Genomic DNA, 20,883 nt, shown 5'->3' on the forward strand with positions numbered 1-20,883 from the left:
AGTGAACATTATGGTCAGGAAAAGCCTCTTTGAGAAGTTCACATTTCAGCTCAAGCCTAAAAGACGAGAAGGAGCCCATGATGCAAAGAGCAGTGGGAAGAGCCCTTTGGGTGGAGAGAACAACATGTGTAAGTACCTGAGGCGGGAGAGAGCTTGACATGTTGGAGGAAATGAAGGAAGGACAGAGGGACAGGACCCAGTGAGCAAGACATGAAGCTGAAGAAAGAGCGCTGGAGAGCCAGGCACTACAGCCCATAGGAATCTGAATTTTAATTTGAAGACACTGAGCGGATTCACATCTGGGAATAATATGATCAAATGTATATTTTTAAAAGCTCATGCTGGTGGTTGTATGGAGAATGGATTGCAAGGGCTCAACAACAGAAACGGGAAACACGAAAGGTATCTCAGGTTTTCCAGGCAGGGATAGCCTTGAAACGGGTTTCAAGGGTTTTACTTCCTACATGCAGCACAAGCCTGGGCCCCTTGTTGTGTCACAGAGTAATGTCCTCAGGAAGCTTCACTTTAGGTGGGGAGAAGGATGTGTATTCCACCAACTCTAAAACCGGGTACAAAATGAAAAAGGTCAAAAGTGAATTATAAAGACAGTGACCGTGTAATCCTAGTTTTCCAGGAAGTCCTGATTTATGCTTATTGTTCCAAGGTAATTATTCATAGTGCCTCCTTTCACTCTCAAAAGTGTCCTACATGAGGTGATAAATTCTGGGGTCACCCTAGTTATAAACAGAGGCTCATGGGAGTTCTGAAGAAAGTGCAGAGAGAAATTCGGAGAGAAAAGATGATAAAAGCTTCAAGGAAGAAGTAGATTTGAAGTAGTCATTGAAAGATAAATATGACTATTGAAGAAGGCCATCCCAAATGAAGGGAACAGCGTAAGCACAGGCTTAGCAGTGTGGAGGAAACACAGGGCTCTTGCAAATAACAGCAACTGCAGCAACGGTTTGGTGTTTATGGAAAGCAGAAAGAGGGAGACAAGGCTGGAAAGGTATTTGAAGCAAACTTGGGATCCAGGAGGTCCTACACTAAGGGGGCTTTGATTTTATTTCACTGGCTATGGAGGGTCACTGAAACTTTTTGAACAAGAGAGTAAACAGCAATGAGCAAAACAATGCTGAACTATGCTAAGAATCCAGGTAAGATGGTCAGTATAAATGTTCAGGGGAAAGGACCAGCATGGTCAAGGGAGCAAGGAACCAGGTGGCAAAGGCATTTTGTAACTTGAAGAGCAAATCTAAGTGGCTTCCCATGCAATCCTGACTGAGTGGAGAAGCAAGCAAGAGAATTTGAAGGGAAGGAGAGAGTGAGATGAAAGCCCAAAAGCTGAAAGTCTAGCCTGAAGACAAGCTCCAAGATAGAAAAGGAAGAAGAAAGATGGGCCATCAGGTTTAAGAGGAGGCAGAAAAGAGCGGGGTCAGAATCATCAGGGAAAGGCTTTTTAAACTCCATATCCTTCTCTCTCAGTATTCTGGTATGTCAAGTTGTCTCCTCACTCTACCTAGAGAACCAAGGGGACAGCTGGCATAGACTCCCTACATGATCCCAATATATCCCCCTTCACACACAGCTACATAATCACAGCCCCCAAATGCCTCGCCCTAATCCTCCCCACTGCCATATTCATTTGAGAAATATAAATTTAGAGTTTTAATACGAGGAGGTAGGAGGCAGGTGATGATAAATTATGCAAGTGGGCTGCTTAAGTTTCAGAAAGTACCATTCAGCCTTCTAGCAATGTGAGCTGGGCCCATTACCCAGCTTTATATTTCACCTGAGAGGCAGGGGCTTTTCCCATCATCCTCATTATTTCTTAGAGAAATTTGATGACAGTATTTTTTTACATCAGAAGTTGTTATCAACAGTCTTATTCATACAGTGTAATAATTTCATTAGCAACTGTTCAGGAGATCATTTTGCACTCATCTCCAGGGGAACAGTATTTTTGGTCTCATAGCAATGCATTAAAAAACAAATGCTACCCACTGTTGACACACCTCAGGCAACTGTTAAATCCTAAATCTACATTTTGCTACTTAAATTTCTTCTGAGGGCTTTTGTTTTGTCTGGTTTTAGAAGGAAAATGTTTCCTTTTGAATTTGTGGAACCCAAACCAGAAATTCAAGTATAAAATTTTATTATATTGAAGCTTTCTTACTAATGAAGAAAACAGTTAATGGTCTTTAGGCTCAACTGATACCTAGGCAGTACTTTCAGATTTAATTCACACCTGCCCCCCAATACTGCCACCGAATACCACCAATTTTTATAATATGGAGGATTCATAAAATTTATAAACCTTAAGAGCAAAATACCACTGTGGTGCTGAAAGAAGAAAGCAATAAGAGGAACCTAAAAGGGACATCCCTGGCAGTCCAGTGGCTAAGACTACACGCTTCCACTGCAGGGGGCACAGGTTTGATCCCTGGTCAGGGAACTAAGATCCCCGCATGCTGCATGGTATAGCCAAAAAACAAGGAAACTGAAAGAAAGAGTAATGAATAAACTCCAGTTACCAGATGTATAAAAAGCTGTGTTCTTTGAGGGAGCTTGTGAGTATAAGAGAGAAGAATACAACATAATTATTCTACTGAGGCTACATTCTAGTGAGCTACCAAAAAGCAGCCATTTTGAAAACATTTTTTATAATGTAATGTCTATAGTATTCGGAAGAAACATTTCTTTTTTTTCCAATAATATTTTGAAAAAGAACTCAATTAGTAAATATACAGAACGAGAATATGGTCCTAGTATTGATAAAATTATTTCAAACAGGATATGGTTTAAAAACTTTAAGATTTGTTACAAGTTTTGCAAATAGCACAGTAATGTTCCCTTTCTCTTTTCTAAAAAAAAAAAAAAAAAAACACGATTCAGTTTACTAAAAGTATGATTCTTGCAGCACCTGCACTGGGGTTGCTTAAGGAACTTGGTGTCACACTGTGACCCCCATCCCAGGGACTGTGGCTCCACCAGTCAGAGGTGCTGTCTGGAAATCTGCATGTTAATAAAAGCCCCAGGGTTGTTCTGACATAGGTGGTCTGAAGACCACCCTTTGAGGAACATTATTCTGTATGTTCCCACCCATAAAACGCAGCTAATTGCTTCTCAATCTAATCACAGCCAATCTCAGCCACTCAGAACCATTACTAGCAATTAGAACCGTCCAGCCTTGCACTACATGATTTCAAGACATGTAGTGACGTGAGTGCTTCCTGAGCAATCGCAGGTGCACAGTGGTCACAGAATGACCAGCAATAACAGCATCACTGTAGGCAGAGGCACAGGGGAAGTGGCAGCTTCTGCAGAGCTGTGATCAATGAATGCAGGTCAAGTGTTTCCGCAGGCCCCATGGCAGAGCTTGTCGGGCCTCCTGAAAGACACCAGGCGGGCCCCGACAGGACTTGGCCCGAGTTTGTGAGCCATTTTGGTTTCTGCTCCTGTGTGTGTGTTTGTGAGCACTAGTATAAGGACACACACCTCTAGGTGTGAAAAGACCCTGAGCTCCTGAAAGAACTCTGTTATATTGCTTGGTACAAAATCATCACGGCTTGCATCAAGAGACAAAATGCTCCAGAATTCATTTAGAATACCCAATTAGGGTCTTTTAAACATCATTAGGACCCAGCAGTAACTCAAGCACATTAAAACAGTTGGGTTCCTGTGGCAAAGCAGGTCTAATGGGACTGAGGGTTAAGTACAGCAAGGGGTGTGTCATCAAGGTCCCCTCAGCCCCTCAGGGACTCTAAAAGCAAATATCGGCCCCAATCAAACAAAGCATCTAATTCAGTATGGTTTTGTCTCACAGTGTTCACTGAAATGTTCAAGGGAAAGCTAAAAAGAATGCAGTAATGTTGTAACTATCTTCATATTTAATTAAAAAGAAAGCTAACAGCACTTCCAAGAGGGAGGTCATTCCTTGTTCAGCACAAGATTTCTCCGTGCAAAGCTATTTTGAGTATGGGCAAAAAAACAATTCAACATGTAAACACTTACAAAAGCTACCATTTCAGAAATGCTACTGATGCTTTAGCTAACAAACTCTGAAGATGAGGTACAAATGACAATCCCACAGCTGGAGGCAGCCGTACGAGAATCAAGAACATCATCCACAAGGTCCAATCTAATCCTCCATCCTCCTCTGCCCTCATTGTTCTTGGAGGCCCCAACTGCCTTCAACAGAATTGTATGATAGGAAAAGGTTTACAGGAAGAAAAGTTGTATGCAAGACCTTGAATATACTATCTCAAAGTTCAAGAGATCAGATCATCACTTTCTCCTACACAGTAACTATACAAACAGCAGAGGAAGAAAGAAGGATGCTGTCCTACAAAAAAAACCCATGGCAATTACAAGATGTTAGCAGGTTTAAAATAAGAACCTTACACGGTTAGACACATTTAAAGGAAACCATACAAAGGTGAGCCCTGGGCAGATGGCTTGTTTTCCAGCCCTGTGAGTCCACATTTGGCTCTCTGGGCAGGACGAGGCATTCGGCTCTGCCTATGTGCACATACCGAATCTTCAAACGCACCTTTAGCTTTTCCTCCTTGGAAGAAGAATTACAAATTGAGCCTTAAAATATCCAACAGTTCTCAAGTAACATTTACCACACAGAGTTGCCTGGGCCTGCCTTAAAGCCCACCCACAATTTCATTTTCAAGTAGCAGCTCCTCGAAAGGCAGTAATGAAAGCAGTTGCTAAAGAGCATTCAGATGTCACTGAAAGACTGTAAACCCAAACTGTAAATAGCACATTGTGAGTCGCCTGTCACCACCATCAACTCCCACGGGAATCTCGCAACACGTGGCTATCACAACCATCTGTTCAGCTCCCCAACTGACACCACTGCAAACCACACAGCCACCTACCCACTCCCACCTCCCACTCATTACCTGTCATGTACAGACTTGTGTGGAGATGGGACTGCTGTAAGTGGAGATTAGAATGCAGAAAACATGGAGGCTTATTTCACGTTCTGTAGCTAAGATCTGGCCACATGCAGACAACACTGTATCTTCAGAGAGGGAAAAGCTACCATTAAATTAACACAGAATGCAATTTTAATATAAATAAAGGGAGTCTGTCTACCTTCATCAAGTATCCGAAGTGTAGTGTCTAAATCTTGTAAAGAGAAAAACATGCTGCCTCACCCTTCAATCACCAGTATTGTAGGAATTTACAGTAGGTAGAGTTGAGAATGATTTCTGTCACTGCCCATCTTACTCCTCTAAGAATACATAGTATATTTAGTATATTTAAATGGCCCTTAATAAAACTCCACACACACATATGTATAACAAATTCCTACTTTGGGATTAGTGAATGTCACTGTTTTATTAAACAATTTCTATAGGTCTCAGGATCATTGGAGCTGAGTTACTGCCCATTCTTTTAATTGCAGCTCCTTTTCCAATTCAGCCTATTTTCTCTCTATGGGTTTTATTTTATGAGATGGTAGTCAATGTGCTATGTCCTCTTTTTGGTCAATTTTTACTAAATTTTAATTAAGAGTTATATACATCACTTGAGATAAAATGTATTACTGGCCACCTCACTTCAAACATCTGTCTCACAGAAGTCAAGTGATATTTATGCTCACTCTTACCAACATGCAGGGCCAATAGAATATATCCCAGACAACAACGTACGGGGTCAAAAGACACAAAACAGGGGCTTCCCTGGTGGCACAGTGGTTGAGAGTCTGCCTGCCAATGCAGGGGACACGGGTTCGAGCCCTGGTCTGGGAGGATCCCACATGCCGTGGAGCAACTGGGCCCGTGAGCCACAACTACTGAGCCTGCACGTCTGGAGCCTGTGCTCCGCAACAAGAGAGGCCGCGACAGTGAGAGGCCCGCGCACTGCAATGAAGCATGGCCCCCGCTCGCCGCAACTAGAGAAGGCCCACGTACAGAAACGAAGACCCAACACAGCCAAAAATAAATAAATAAATAATTTTTTTTTTAAAAAAAGACACAAAACAAAAATTCTGTAACTCAAAAAATAAACTCACTGCTTCTAAAGCCCAAGGGGGGGGGAACCAAAAACCTTCACATAATCTGTTGTTATAATAGTTGCACGTTTCCAAATACCAAACAAATACCTCCAATATAATACACAACTAATTCTGAAAAGAGATCGGCCTGGGTTGGAGGTTTCTCAAAAACCAGATGTTAAAAACTGGCATCTTATCCTTATTTCAAGTCAATGACGATTCCAAGAGCAATTATAAGCCAATCTCCTTCCCCACTCCTGCTCCCAGTCTTTCCTTATATGTTTTTATTCTTATTTCTGTAGTTTTGGCAAAGGGAGAGAAGTAGTGTGCAACTTAAATGCATCAGCAGGAAAAATAAAGAATTTTCTTTAATACCTCAATTTGTAACCTTCTCATGATTACACAATTTTTAAAAAGCAAATGAAATCCCAATTAACACATTAAACTTGAAACTCTGAAGTATGAAGTAAAAACGATTTAACTGCAGCTCACATTTCTTGATACCAGCTCAGTATACCTTCAGTCATTTAACCATTACAACAAATGTATTTATGAAAGAGCACCTAGCAAAGTGCATGCCTTTTCATTACTAAAGCATAACACCTAATTACATTAGTGTTTCAAATGCTCTGATTTCCAGAAACCTGTAGGCTCTAGCGTCAAACTGGATGAATACCTGTGTGATTTCAGCCTAGATTTCCACCCAGAACTAATTAGAAGGTCTTCAGCAATGTGACTTGAACTGGGTCTGCTTAATCAAAGTTTTCCATTATAAATCCTCCTTCACAAGTTAATTTCTACTAGTAACAAATGTCACCAAGAAGCCTTCCGACAATCTGAGTGAGTCCACTGAAATAAAGGATCCGCCTCTGGTAGTAAATGCTCTCAAAGGAGAAGAGCACGGGCAAGATATACTCCTTCGTCAGGATGGGTGCAAGCTCAGCTGGTGGCTTAGTCACCTGGGCCCTTGACCAACACAACCACTTACTCCAAATAAGGCGAACATGCAATGCCAATACACAAAGCAGACACAGCCACCACGCAAAGCTTTAAACAAGAGCTCTAATTCTAAAGACTTGGCACTGGGATCAATCCCTCCTCTTCCTAGAAATCAGTATACATCTTTGGTATCTACAATGTCAGCTATTAATCCTCCAACAAGTTTGACTCCACCATACTAGACTTTCAGAGAGAAGAGCAAATTTCCATTCCTTACAAGCAACACCTACCCAGATCAATTTGTATAAAGATTTTTAAACCACGTAAGGCATTCCCACATAAGCCATTCTCACCAACAAGGTTAGAGTCTAACTGCCAGGCTCCTGAAATATTCCCGAATTCCTTTATTTTCCTCCCAAATAGTGTTCTCCTATGGCTAGAAGCTATCTCAATAGATTGCCTCTCTCTGGGAAATTCTGTCCTTACATGAATGGCTTTTTGGCACTTAAAATTCAGTTAGAAAGGAGACTCTGGAATTTATTTTGATGATCCATCCTTGTGTCTGTTAGTTAGAAGAGTTCATATAACCTAAAAATTCCTCCTAGCTCACTTAAGCCTATTTCCTCTGGTTCAGTTCATACTAGAGAAAGACGGGACAGACTAATGGACTAAATGAAGATTTAGGAATATCCACTCAGAGCCCAATCTGAGAGTTCTCTGAACCCTTATCAACTTTTCCTCATCTCTTTTCTATTTTTAAAACCCCTCCACTCAGTGTTTTCAACTACAAAGTACTAAATTTTTAAAGCATCCCCTGTGGTCTAGAAGTTAGACATACTGAAAGAAAACTAAACTCAAAGTCCTCAGAGGAGTTAAGTTTTCCCAAAACCCTTCTGCGGAAGTTAAGGCTCGGTCGGTTGGACGGTTTGGCAGCACATGACTTCAATATGCTCTTCAGTGGTTTCCCAGTTAGAGAGTAAAGATCCTTATGCAGAGGACCTATCAACCTCTGTTTTGATTTTCCCGCTCCCAAGTCAAAGTAGGAAAAAACAAAAAAAAACCAAAAAACAACCTACTATATCCTTATTAGTGAGAGCCAAAACTTTTTAATATAATGTTTGAGTACTCACATCATGAGCAAATAGTTCTGTGTAGGACAAACATAAGCATAGGGGGTCAGAAAGACATGTACTCTTTTGTATAACACTTACTCCTTTCTTCATTTTTTAAAACCCCTTTGGAAATTAAGAAGAAAATTCAAATTTGCCATATAAAACAGTGCAACCATTTTACAAGACAGTTGCCAGCTCAGCATCTTCTAAGTCAGTATGTATTTATACTTAAAAACATAATCCAACAAGTAAGTTCCACTGGGGTGGTTACTACTTAGAACACTTTCTTTTAACAGTATGGAAATGGAGAAGAGCATGGGCAAAATATACTGCTTCATCGGGATGGGTGCAAGCTCAGCTGGAGCTTTTTTTTTTTTCACTCTCCTTTAATGTCTTCACAGAGCCAACCAGTTACAGACTCCAAAACTGAATACTTTCAGACCTACTATGGTCTTCCTTTACAGACCTCAGCAACACTATATATCTGTGTTATTCAAAAACTTAAAGAATCACGGAACTGAGAAACCTTCTAATCCAAATCTCTCATTTTACAGATGGGCAGCAACAGACAGTGATTTGTTCAGGGTTTCATAATAGCACATATGATGCTAGGAATACTATAAATGAAAGTATTACAGCTTTACCTCAATTATCAACTTCTGTTTCCCTTCCTACTAAAAAAATAACACTTGGATAGTATACTCTGGCATCAACACTGAAGATAAGAAAACACCACTTATTTTTAAAACTCTTACATAGGCCAAAGATACGATTCATTCTTTCCTTCTCCATGATTCATAAAAAGTAAGTCAAACTAATTGCTTTTCAAATATTTTCCCTGAAATAAGGATAGCTCTGATTTCAAATATCATTAGTACCAGAAGATGGATAATTAAGACCAAAAAGCTACTCGAATTTGAGACATACAAGTCCTTGCCTTGTAAGATCATAAACTCTTTCACTAGAGGACAGAGTAGAAAGAAGGATTTCGAAGACAGAGAACAGAAAAGTCAGATCAAGTATGGGAGTAAGAGAGTCAAGGATGAGGAACCACAGCTGTGTGTAAGCTCAGAATTAAATTGATTTCTTGTCTGAAAGGATAAGAAGCCCTCCTCCCACCCTGTTGGAGAGGCAGTGGTTACACTGCAACCTCTCTCCATTTGCTACATATCTCACATGGAGAGGCATGAGTTGGAAGTCACAAATACCACAGGAAAACTATCTTTTATAGAACACAGCCCTTCCTCCCTCACCCCACTCTCTGTCAAAAAAAAAGAAAAAAAAAGTTTTTTTTTTTTTAAATCTTCATCTAAATGTGGTTGCCTTCAACTTTCCAAGCTCTTTCTCTGTTCTCTGTACTTGATAGTTTATCCTGTTTTCTTCTTGAGCTTTCATAGGCCATTTATATGACCACAATCACTCCCTCTGACCAAACCAACTCATGTAGTTTCTAAAAATACTTGTAGACTCCCTGCATCCCACGACTTGGAGTCCTTATCTCAAACAAGGGAAGCAGAATATACAGGGAAAACAGAGAAAGGCAGAGAAATCTGGGTCTAAACCCTAGCTCTGTACCTCACTGTTAAGTGGCCTCAGACAAGTCACTTTAAGCCCCAGTTTTCCCATCTGTAAAGTAACCATAATACCATCTACTAACCAGGGTTGTTGTGAATATTGTAGATTATACTACACAAACTCCCTCACTGAACGACTGTACCGTGCTGTGCATCAGATAAATGTTAATAATAACCATTATAACTCTAACCTGGCATTTCATTTCAGGACAAAGAAAAACCGCCATGTGCGTCAGAGTTGGGGATACTTCCCTGAGATCCTCCTGAGTCCATGCTGAAATCCATCACTGTAGGTATTTTCTCAGAGGTTTACCCATCAAGTTCCATTCTGACACCAAACTGCCCACTAAATCTTATTAAGGACTTTGATCTTTCAAATCTTTTAACTGAAATTCATCACCAAAAATATATTCTTGATTCTTTATAAGAAAAATTTCCAAACTGGCTTGACCATTATCAAATAGGAAATTTGAGGTGACAAACTTCTGTGCCTAAACCCCTAGCGATCTGGTTCATCAGGTTCTGGGGTAGAGCTACAGTATGTGTTTAATAAGGCTCATGATATGATTCTAATGACCTGTGAGGTTTTAGAACCACTGTTTTGTCTGATCCTAGATCTCTTCCCTCTGCAGAGAAACATCTGCAAACTAGGAATTACCTGTTCAGCTTCTAATGAGCAGCACCTGCTCTGTGAACCACACTCCCTTCCTCTGCTTCCTTCAAGTGATAGTCAATCCCACCCAGAGGTCCCTCCAAAAACAAACAAAACACACCCAGGACACAGGCAACTCAGCAGGTGCTAAAGCCTCCGGATTTGTGCTGAAAAACTGCTATAAACAGCTTCATTTCTCATTATTAATCTATCTCATATGGGGATTTCCAGGCAGAAAGGCTCCCCAAATGCCAGGAGCTGTATTTTCTTGTGGATCATTGAAACCTAATTATTAAACAGCCCAGTAAGCCCCACTACCAGACTTTCATACAATCAGCAGATCACAAAGACAGTCCTGAATTATAGGCTGTGGAGGACACCTGAAGAACCAAAAGGCAAACTCATTTCTTCCAGTGCTCTCCCACATGCCACAGTATTTGGGCTTCCCTGGAAAACATAAATCTTACGCAGGGTACTGCCTGCATGCAAATAACCACTTTTAGCACCTCAGAACCTTGAGATACAGAGTGTATTTGAACAAATCTGCCTGTTTCCTTTGTTTTACCTCAGAGGATCTGTCCCTGCAAGCCAGTCTACCTAGACCATCACCAAGACTTCCGTTAGTCTGCCCTCAAGGCCAGTAGCACCAGCAACAGGCTTTGTTACACGGAGCACAGGTGACTGAAAGGGTACTGTGCTAAAGTTTCAAACTGTGATAAAAACAATGAGTTTGGTTTGGTATATTCTTTTAGAAGCAAACACACAGCTGTGCAGGGCAGCCCTCCCGCACCCAGCAAGGATAATATCTTCTCCACCTGTTAGGAAGAATCACAGAGAAGCAGGCACCTGAGGAAGAGCAGCCACAGGAAAGAACAAACCCTAAGCTTCCTCACCTGTCTGAGTCCCTTCGGCATTTTCTTTCTCTTCCCGAGGTGCTGGCAGAGATTGCGGTCATTTTCCCGGTCTGAGCTGTAGTGGTGTGGGTGGCTGAGTCTGCTCTTCTTGGAGTGAAAGGACAAGCCGTTGGTAAGTGCTTCCCGTTTCTTCTTGGTCAGAGGGGTCTGGCGTTTCTCCACGCGTTCCTGAGGCTTAAGTGCTACATCTTTCTGTAGAAAAAAAGAGAAGGAAAGGAAAGTGGTGGTTACATAGGTAGTTAGCGTCACACCCAAAACAGAGGCTAAATGGGGTTTCTAGAAGGGAGGGAGTAAATAAAGGCAAGAAAGTGTGGTATGAGACTACCTAAAACTAAGAAACATTTTTCTGACTCCTTAATGCCACAAATATATACCTTCTATTCTTGTTGCGGAAAAAAAAGCTCAACAAAGCACAAAGTATCTGTCCATTAAAAGTGCTTTCACTGCCGCCTGGGATAGTAGCTTTCCATCTGGCTCTGCACTAGGTCCAGCGCATGCTATTCCCTGAGGAGGCTTAATACACTCACTTTCCAAGATGGTACATCAATTACGTTTCAGAAGAGGAGTACTAAGTGCATGCGCAATTCAAAAAAATCAGCACGAGACTGAACATACCAGGGCCAGGTGGATGTGAGCCAGCAAGAAAGAAACTGTCAATTCACACGATTAAAATGTTTCCTTAATGCATTATATTTTTACCACAAGTTCCTCTGAGCATCCTTAATTCTCATCTTCTTTGCAAAATGTAACAACCATATTATCACCAAGATCAACAGCAACTTTTCATTTATTCCTGTGTGTGGCTGGGGGATGGGGGAGGGTGGGAGAAGGATCACGGATGTTCTGGAATAGGGAGCAGCACCTGTAGGAACTACAGGCAAGCATTTCAGGCCACATGACATAGGTGAGTTCTGTGCCTTGAGGCAGGTCAGGACATCCTGAGATACCAAAAGACGGGTTTGAGCTCTGACGCTGACATTATTCATTATGAAACTTGGAGTAAGTCACTGCAACTCTGAGCCCATATGCAAAATGGACTCAGATATGACCTGATACAATATGTGTGAAAGTCCTTAGAACCCTGAGAAATGTACACATTAAGCAGTAACATTAAAATGATTTGGCACTCAATCATTTGTTAATGAATAGATATGTTCCTCTTTACACTGAAAATGTTCCTTCCTGGAGCCTCATCTGCACACAATTTCTCAGCTTCTGTGGTCCTAAACACACATATAAAAATAAAGTAAAACCACGGACTCCCCTAGCGGTCCAGTGGTTAAGAATCTGCCTTCCAACACAGGGGACACGGGTTTGACCCCTGGTCGGGGAACTAAGATCCCACGTGCCGTGGGGCAACTAAGCCCACGCACCGCAACGACTGAGCCCGCATGCCACAACTAGAGAGCCCACGTGCTGCAACTACAGAGCCCATGTGCTCTGGAGCCCACACACCGCAACTACTGAGCATGCGTGCTGCAATGAAAGATCCCGCTTGCCGCAACTAAGACACGACACAGCCCAAAATAATGTATTTTTTAAATAAAATAAAAAATAAAGTAAAAACAAAAACAAACATTCCCCTTCATCCATTTCTCATTCTCAAAATACCACTCTCTCTTTCCTCTCCTTCATAGCCAGTATTCTTGGAGCAGTTATCTATCTATTCTACCTCTTCCTAATACCTCAGCACTTCCGACTTGACACACACGGTGCTCCTTGATGTCTTTCCCAATTCAGCCACGGCCATTATTTGGGGACCTTGGGCCTTTACATCTGCTTTGCCTTGGCCTCAAAAGCCCACCCTTCTACTCCTCTCCCTTTTCTAGCTCAAGAACCCTTCCCAGTGGCTGCCAGTTCAGGGAGACTATTCTGTAATGCAAAGCACTGTTCTCAGGTCTCCACTCATTCAACAAATGTTTTTTGTGCACCCAGTATATTCCAAGTACAAACTTAGCACTTCCCTGCAGGCGCTGGGAAAACAATTGTGTGGGAGAAAAATCCCCACATCATGGAACTTAGAATTTAGGGGACAGATACTAATCAAATCACACAAATCTGTAATTGCAAACTGAACTAACTGCTCTAAAGGAAAGCTAACAGGGCGCTAAAACTGGGGAAAATGGTCTAGTCCAGAGGAGGGGGTTGTTGCTGAGGAGATGACTGCCATTTGACCTAGATCTGAAAGTCTGGGCAGAGAGAACAGCTTGTGCAAAAGCCCTGAGGCAGCTGGTAGCATGATTCTTTGAAAGAATAAGGTCGGTACTTATATCAGTAATCCCAGTGCTTCACGAACAGAGCCAGGCAAGTAATAGATGGTCAAATTATGCTTGCTAAATAAATAATACAACTAAAATATCCAAATCTATAACCACAATAGTGATTTAATAATATCTCAAGCTGTCTCTAACACAGAGTGAGTGAAGCAAGCTAGAAATGCTGATAGAAGCAAGAAACCAAGAAACCCAAATAAGCAGGCACTGCTGGCACACAGGAAGGACCACAGCAAGTAGCAAGAAGCCCCAGAAAAGGGGAAGGGCCTTACCTTTGGGGCAAGAATACATCCAAAATAATAATCCTACAAGGCAAATGAGTAGCTTCTGGTCTAACTGCTAGCTGCTTCCACTGCAGATGATTTACTCTCTGCCACTGAAGAGGCAGGTCTCCCAAGGCAATGAAGATGTGGTGAGGAAGTGTTTAGAGGACAAGGTGAGATCGAAGCAAGTACACGTGGCCATTAATTCCAGTCTCAGAACCCTGCACACTATGCCTAACCGATGACAAACGTTCAACAAATATCTGGTATGTTTATTGCTTTGTCCAACGTCCACTACCACAGTCAGCTATGTCAGACATCTGCTCAGAATTTGGCCTCAAATGTAACCAATTTAGTCAGCTATCATGAAAAAACACTCAGGTATAATGGCAACACTAGCAGAAGCAGCCAGGTGAGTCCCACTGTGGACTGCTTCTGTATAATATGATTAAATTGTACCACTTCTAAGGGTAATACATAAACTCCCCACAGGCTGAAAAAAACACCTTTCTTTGTCACACTGTCCACCTACTGCCCTACATCATATGGATGTAGAGTATAGGGTTAATAAACAAATGATATTTAATAATGTATCAGCTGTGCTTTTAGAAAAAAATTATGCCATTCTCTTCAGAGACCAAATCTTTTTTTCATACTGAAGGTGCTCCAAAGTATATTGAAAATTATGTGCAATTCCATACAAATGTGAATTAATATTTATGAGAGTATGGTATAATTTTTTCTAAATCCATTTTATTTTCATGTAGCATATTAATCAAGGCATTCTCACTGCACCACAGAATAGCTACACAGAGCAAATGGACCCCATGCCGTGACATTAGCTTGTAAGAGACCTGCTGAAGTCTTAGCAGCAGCAATACAATCATCTCAGCTGCAATTAATATTGAGATTTTCAACTCTGGAGACTGTCTGAGGGGAAGAGGGGAAGAAAGAGAGGATCAATATGTGTATAGAGGTGGTAGCTTAAGAGGTAAAGAATGTAGTCTTTTAAAAGTTTTTATTACATAAGAGGTTTTCAAAGATTATCTTTAGAGAGTATCTTTATACTTTCAAAGATACAGTTTTATTTATAAAACTACTGCATAGACACTTTGGAACAGTTCCTGAAAAAACCAGGCTGCTATTTGTTTGTTTCCTCTATAAACCTATACAGACTGTTTACTGTGTATCAAGTAAAATAATCACTTCATTTCTCAATGGCTGTCTTGGGGGTGAAATGACAAAAACTGTCCATTGTAAGCAATGAGACTCAAAGACAAATAGCTTATAAACTACTCACCTTATAACATTCTAAAGAGGAGTTGCACACATGATTATATGCATGTGTATATGTGCATATATCCATCCACCAACAAATTATCAGCAACTAATTTAAAAACTTCCTTAAAGAAACTTGGGCAGCCTATAAAGTACTGCTTCAATATAAGAAGAAAGATTGTCTGGTTTATACAATAACTTTTTAGGATCGATGAATGGCAATTTTCAAAGGCCTGTTGCGTCATTACCATGGTTCCCAAAGAAAATTAATGTCTATCAGAACTGTCTACAGTGGTTTTTGAAAATAAGATGACTATGCCCCATACTCAGCAAGGGAAGACTTTAGCACACTAGCAAGGGACGGGGGCAGGAGGATAAGGAAGAGATCTGGAAAAAATGCTTTAAGGCATTCATTTGACAATCACAGAAGAAGTAAGAAAGCCAACCAGCCAACAACAGAAGGCTAGCTGGGAGGTAAAATGATTTAGACATATTTTCTGGCAATAGAGGGGGTAAGTGCACAGGCTATGTACAACAGGCGGGGAACAGGTTTCTTGAATAGTTAAAATTATGTGAGTTTTTATGTCACTGGTGATGGAGGGCATGGCCACAGCAGTGCATATGCTGAGAGGGAGGCTCAGAGACCGACTAACCAAGGCAATCTCCTCCAACACCCAGCCTTTCTTCAAAATAGGCAATCTTGCTCTTGACTTTCCTTTCTCCCAAATTACAATCTTCCACTAAAGGCTTCCTCTGCCACTCTTAAAGTTCAAAATGAAATGGTTCGGTGTTGCACCAACTAAGGGAGAGCAGCGAATTGCAGATGAACGCTGTGTAGGCTGCACAGCTCCATTTGCTGATTAGAGGTGAAGTCAGAGACAACAGCAAATGAGGGCACGATTCGCTTGCCTTGCATGAAAGAGAGCCTCCATCTGATTTTTCCAGCCAAACTAGTGTGAGGGCCGCCCATCACTTACAAATATGTGTGTCTGCATGTGCCCAAGTGTACGTACATGTGTGAAAGAGGGGTGCAATCTAAGCAGAACCTCTTCTATTAGTTCTTTGATCTTAGGGATTTGCAAAGAAAATAAGAAGCCCGGAGAAGAAGAAAAAGTGCTTTCTCTGTTACCATCACAAGACATTATCAGCTGTGTGCTGTCATTTTAGTCTGTCAAGCCCTTTCTTGGTTTATTATATTGCATTTGTATCTGTTTTTGAATGGCTTTACAAACACTGATTCCAATACTTCTCTTAAGTGCAAAAGAAGTAAAAGGGTTTACAGTGATAATAAGAAGTGAAAATTAGAGAAACAAAACATAACAGCGCTTTTAAAACTTAACTCTATATGGATATGTTCACAGTGGTCCCCCACTTTGGACCTAAACTTTTACATGTAGGACCTAAACCTAAGTCATTTGGACCTAAACTTTTACATTTAGGACCTAAACCTAAACCTAAACCTAAACCTAAACCTAAGTCATTTGGACCTAAACTTTTACATTTAGGACCTAAACCTAAACCTAAACCTAAGTCCGTTTGAACAAACAGACTTACGAACAGACTTTCAGGACCTAAACTTTTTAGTAAGTACAGGAGACTTATAGGAATTTACAAATAAAATAATCAATATGGCATTCAAAAAAATAATCCCTCATGTTTTCATCTTTTAAAAACAAAAATCGAAATACCTACTATATGCCAGGCATTTGGCACCTGTCAGATTATCTAAGAAAGGATCCCAGAACTCGTGCAAATCGGTGAGCTATTACTCTAAAATGGGTTAGGCAAGAAGCAAGTAAGGTGCTTCCTATTGCTATACTTCACGTTGGATTAAAATTGCAGCCCTGTATTGTCATAAAAATAGAGAAACAGATCAACAGAATAGAGTCCAGAAATAGACCTATTGATATAGGGACAACTGGTTTTCAGCAAAAGTGCAAAAACAATTCTGTGGAGAAATTATAATCTTTTTAACAAATGTTGATGGAACAAGTAGATATCCACATGCAAAACAGATATGTATAATTTGATCCATATCTCAATCTAATTAGGAACATTAACTCAAAATGTATCATTAACCTAGGTGTAAAACCTAAAACTAAAAAATGTCTAGAAGAAAACTTTTGTAACCCTGGGTTAGGCGAAGATTTTTCAGATAAGATACCACAAGCACAATCCAGAAAAGAACAACTTGATAAATTATACCTCATCAAAAATGAGAACTACTGCTCTTCAAAAGACACTGTTAAGAAAATGAAGATACAAGCCACAGAACAGAAAAAATATTTCCAAAGTGTATATCTGATAAAAGTTTTGTATCTAGAATATATTCTTTTAAATTCTCAAAACTACATTAAAAGAAAACAACCCAATTTTTTAAAAGGACAAAAAATTTAAGCCAATACGTAATGAAAGAAGATATATGGGTGACAAATAAACACATGAAAAGATTCTTAGCAACAGTCATCATTAGGGAAGTGCAAATTGTAACCGCTACATACATATTAGAACGGCTAAAATGAAAAAGCATGACCATCTCAAGTATGGACAAGGATGTTGAGGAACTTTCATATACTCCTGGTAGAAATGTAAAATGGTACAGCCACTTTAAAAATTGGTTGGCTGTTTCTTTAAAAGTTCAAAGTATACCTACCATATGCTCCAACCATTCTACTCTCAGGTATTTCCCCAAGGAAATAAAAACACATGCCCACATAAAGATTTGCCCATGAAGGCTCATATCAGCTTTGTTATAGCCTAAAACTGGAAAAAAAAAAAACGTACATCAACAGATGAATGAACTGTGATATAACCATTCAATGGAATATTATTACTCAGCAATAAAAAGGAATAACCTATTTATGCATGCTACAGCATGAATAAATCTCAAAACAATTATGCTGAGTAGAAGAAATCAAACAAAAAAGAATACATTCTGTATGATTCCACTTACAATAAATTCTAAGAAATGTAAAATAATCAATAGTGACAGAAATGTAAAATAATCAATAGTTCCCTTAGAGGTACAGGAGAAGGAGATTATATGAGGACATGAGGAAACTTCTGGGGTGATGAGCATTTTCAGTGTCTTGATTGTGGCAATGGTTTCATGGGTGTACACACGTGTCAAAACTTAAAATTTTACACTTTTAATTCATGCAATTTACTGGTATGTCAATTATACCTCAATAGAGCTGTTTTTTAAATGGCAACCCTGGCGATCATGCACAACTGACATATTTTTATTACCAATTACTAGATGACATTGGGTGTCCATCAAAAGGAACTCATCCTTCAGATTCCTGAAACAACAGGACGGCCACATTCTGAAAGGACTGGCTTTAGCCTATAATGTGGCCATGAACGTTCCACTGGAGACAACTCAGCTGTGGACGTGAATGTCTCAGTCAGACCGGGGAGCAGTGCCCGGTCTTCACATCACTGTCAGCGATAAGCTGGAGTTCACACTGTGCCTTTTTTTCCTTCACCTCTCTCAGGTGTTCAGAGGCTAACCTTTTGTAGAGTTTTTCCTATCTTTCCTTCAAGTACCTTGGTTACTGTTTGGCCACATCCTCTCTTGTGAACACATTAATCAAAGAGCAAAGAAAGAAAACATTGATAACTTTTTACCTTTCCTAAATGTAAAAACAAAGAGGCAGCTTATTAAAATACTATATGTAATACATAATGATGCATATGACATAAGGGAATCCAAATGGAGAGAGGAAAAAAAGGTTTAAAAAGAAGAGAGAGCACAAGCACAGACAAATTCAGCATATGAAAACACCTGTCAAAGGTGTGGTGCCACTGTCAGAGGCAGAAGTGAGGAGCAAAAAGAAAAACCTCAAACCCTGGCCGCTGAGAAGCTTTCCTAAATTATGGGATGAGATCACAACTATCAGCTTAAGGGAGATTTTTGTGCACTCTGTGAATTGAAAAAGTCCCAGCAGTCTCCCATTCCCATAGATAATTGAGAGTTGGCTGCTGTTAGACCTTAACATGCTCAAAGTGGTTGAGTCCCTGGCAACCAGATGCTATTGCTTAAAACAGTTTAGGCTCTTAGCCCTGAAGGATTCCTAAAATTGGATTACAGTCCCTCCAGATAATCTGAGAAATACAGCATGACGAAAAGGAAACCTTAAAAAAAAAATTAACTCCTCCATAACAGCAGCATTCTGAGAGCTGAGCACAGCATGACTGAGGCAGAAAATCTCATCAGCGAGGGCTTAAGGGCAATAACGTACACAAAGGGTGAGTCCAAAAAAGGGGAAGGGAACCCACACAACAGAGGAGAGCATAATGGAAGCCAGAAGAGAAAGTGACCACCACACAATTCTCAGGCTTTTCGGAGGGCAGGAGTCTGGTTTGCTGCCTCGAGAGAGGCGAGCAGATGCAAATTTCTACTGCTTTCTCATCCACTCAAATCTAATTCACTGAGGTCACACACACACTTGAGAGGACGTGTAGTGCTAATGATACCCCTTTTAATTAGCCATTACTCATTTTTGACTAGGCATTCTATGCAAAAGATGGGGAAAGGGTTAATTAATGTACTTATTACACTGCAGCAAAACCGTTAGTAATTGGGCCTTCCCTGTAATACTCAGGTTTAGCTCCACAGGGAGAGAGGCTATAACTTCATCATCCCTGAATTCCTAGCAGAGAACACAGAATGAGGCACACAGCGAGCTGTTTCTGAACAAGTGAATCAGAGAAAGGAGGACACCATGAATGCTCCTCTTACTCTAGAGGCTGTGCCCCCACCCTATGAATCTACTAGTCTCTCCCTCCTCCTTCTTCACATTTCTAACCAAGAACTTTCGAACTCATTATCCCCCACCACATACTTGGTAAAGCCATTACTATTCCCCTATGTATTAAGAGGGAGTGAACAGATCCTCAAGAGATAATGTAAGTTACCTTATTCAACCCAAGAGAAAACAAAACAATAAAGGAGGCTTATTGGGGAAAATGTCAGGTCTTGCCATCATCTTTGTGGCTTGATTTCATGGCTAAGTTACCATTTACTGAGTCTCAATACCTCTCTATTCACAGAAAAATCAAGAGTGGTTGATACTATCATCCAGATATTCGAGACAAGGACCCTGATTAGCCAGTGGAGACCTCTCCATATCCAGATTAGTAATAAGGTACAGACTTTTGTTTTCTTCCCTTAAAATGTTCCCAATTTCTTCTCTTCCCCAGATACCCACATACTACCACATCTTCATTTTAAGCGACCAATGAATCTTTAATTACTTAAGGAAAGATGCAGTGCATCCTTTCATTTCAGTTTTCCAACAGAGTGAAATAATGAACCAGAGGAGAAATAGAAAGCAAAATAAAGACTGGGATTCTGAGCCATGGGAGAGTCCTCCATTCTTTCCTGCCATAATGCTATACCAGTTCTGATCCTTTAATCTTCCCCAGAAGAGAATAAGAAAAAAATATCCTGATGTGACTCCGAATCTTACTAAGTGGGACAAAAGGGAAGACCACTAATATGTCCTTCTAGCTCTGGCTATTAAGAAGTCAAACCTCCATTAACAGGCGGCAGAGAGCACCTTGATATTTGACTTACTTAGGGCTACAGAGGCCGCGGATGGGTAAAAGTAACCACTTCTAGGAGAGGCTCATTTAGTAGAACAAAATCTCTCAGTCCCTCTCTCTCTCACATACTCACACACACACTCACACACTCACACGCACGCACGCACAAGAGGCACATTCCACTCAGCAGACAGGAAGCAATTTCACAAAAGGTAATTTAATGTTTGGGAATATTTAGTAACAGGAAAAGCAACTTCTGGCAAAATTCACATTATGTGGGCCCTGAATATAAATAGTTTACACAGCATATTGGGAAGG

At 40.5% G+C, this 20,883-nt stretch overlaps 1 protein-coding gene across 3 annotated transcripts in view; it reads right to left on the bottom strand.

Moving 5' to 3' along the window:
* The window catches only part of AUTS2 (activator of transcription and developmental regulator AUTS2), a 1,123,105-nt gene that overhangs the window by 833,040 nt on the left and 269,182 nt on the right, over positions 1-20,883 (bottom strand). For all 3 annotated transcript variants that reach the window (XM_060122925.1, XM_060122924.1, XM_060122923.1), the window contains exon 2: positions 11,181-11,393. In XM_060122925.1, the coding sequence (XP_059978908.1) occupies positions 11,181-11,393 (213 nt within the window). The remainder of the gene's footprint in view (positions 1-11,180; positions 11,394-20,883) is intronic.

Source organism: Lagenorhynchus albirostris, chromosome 15, assembly GCF_949774975.1.
Source record: "Lagenorhynchus albirostris chromosome 15, mLagAlb1.1, whole genome shotgun sequence".
NCBI lineage: Eukaryota > Metazoa > Chordata > Mammalia > Artiodactyla > Delphinidae > Lagenorhynchus > Lagenorhynchus albirostris.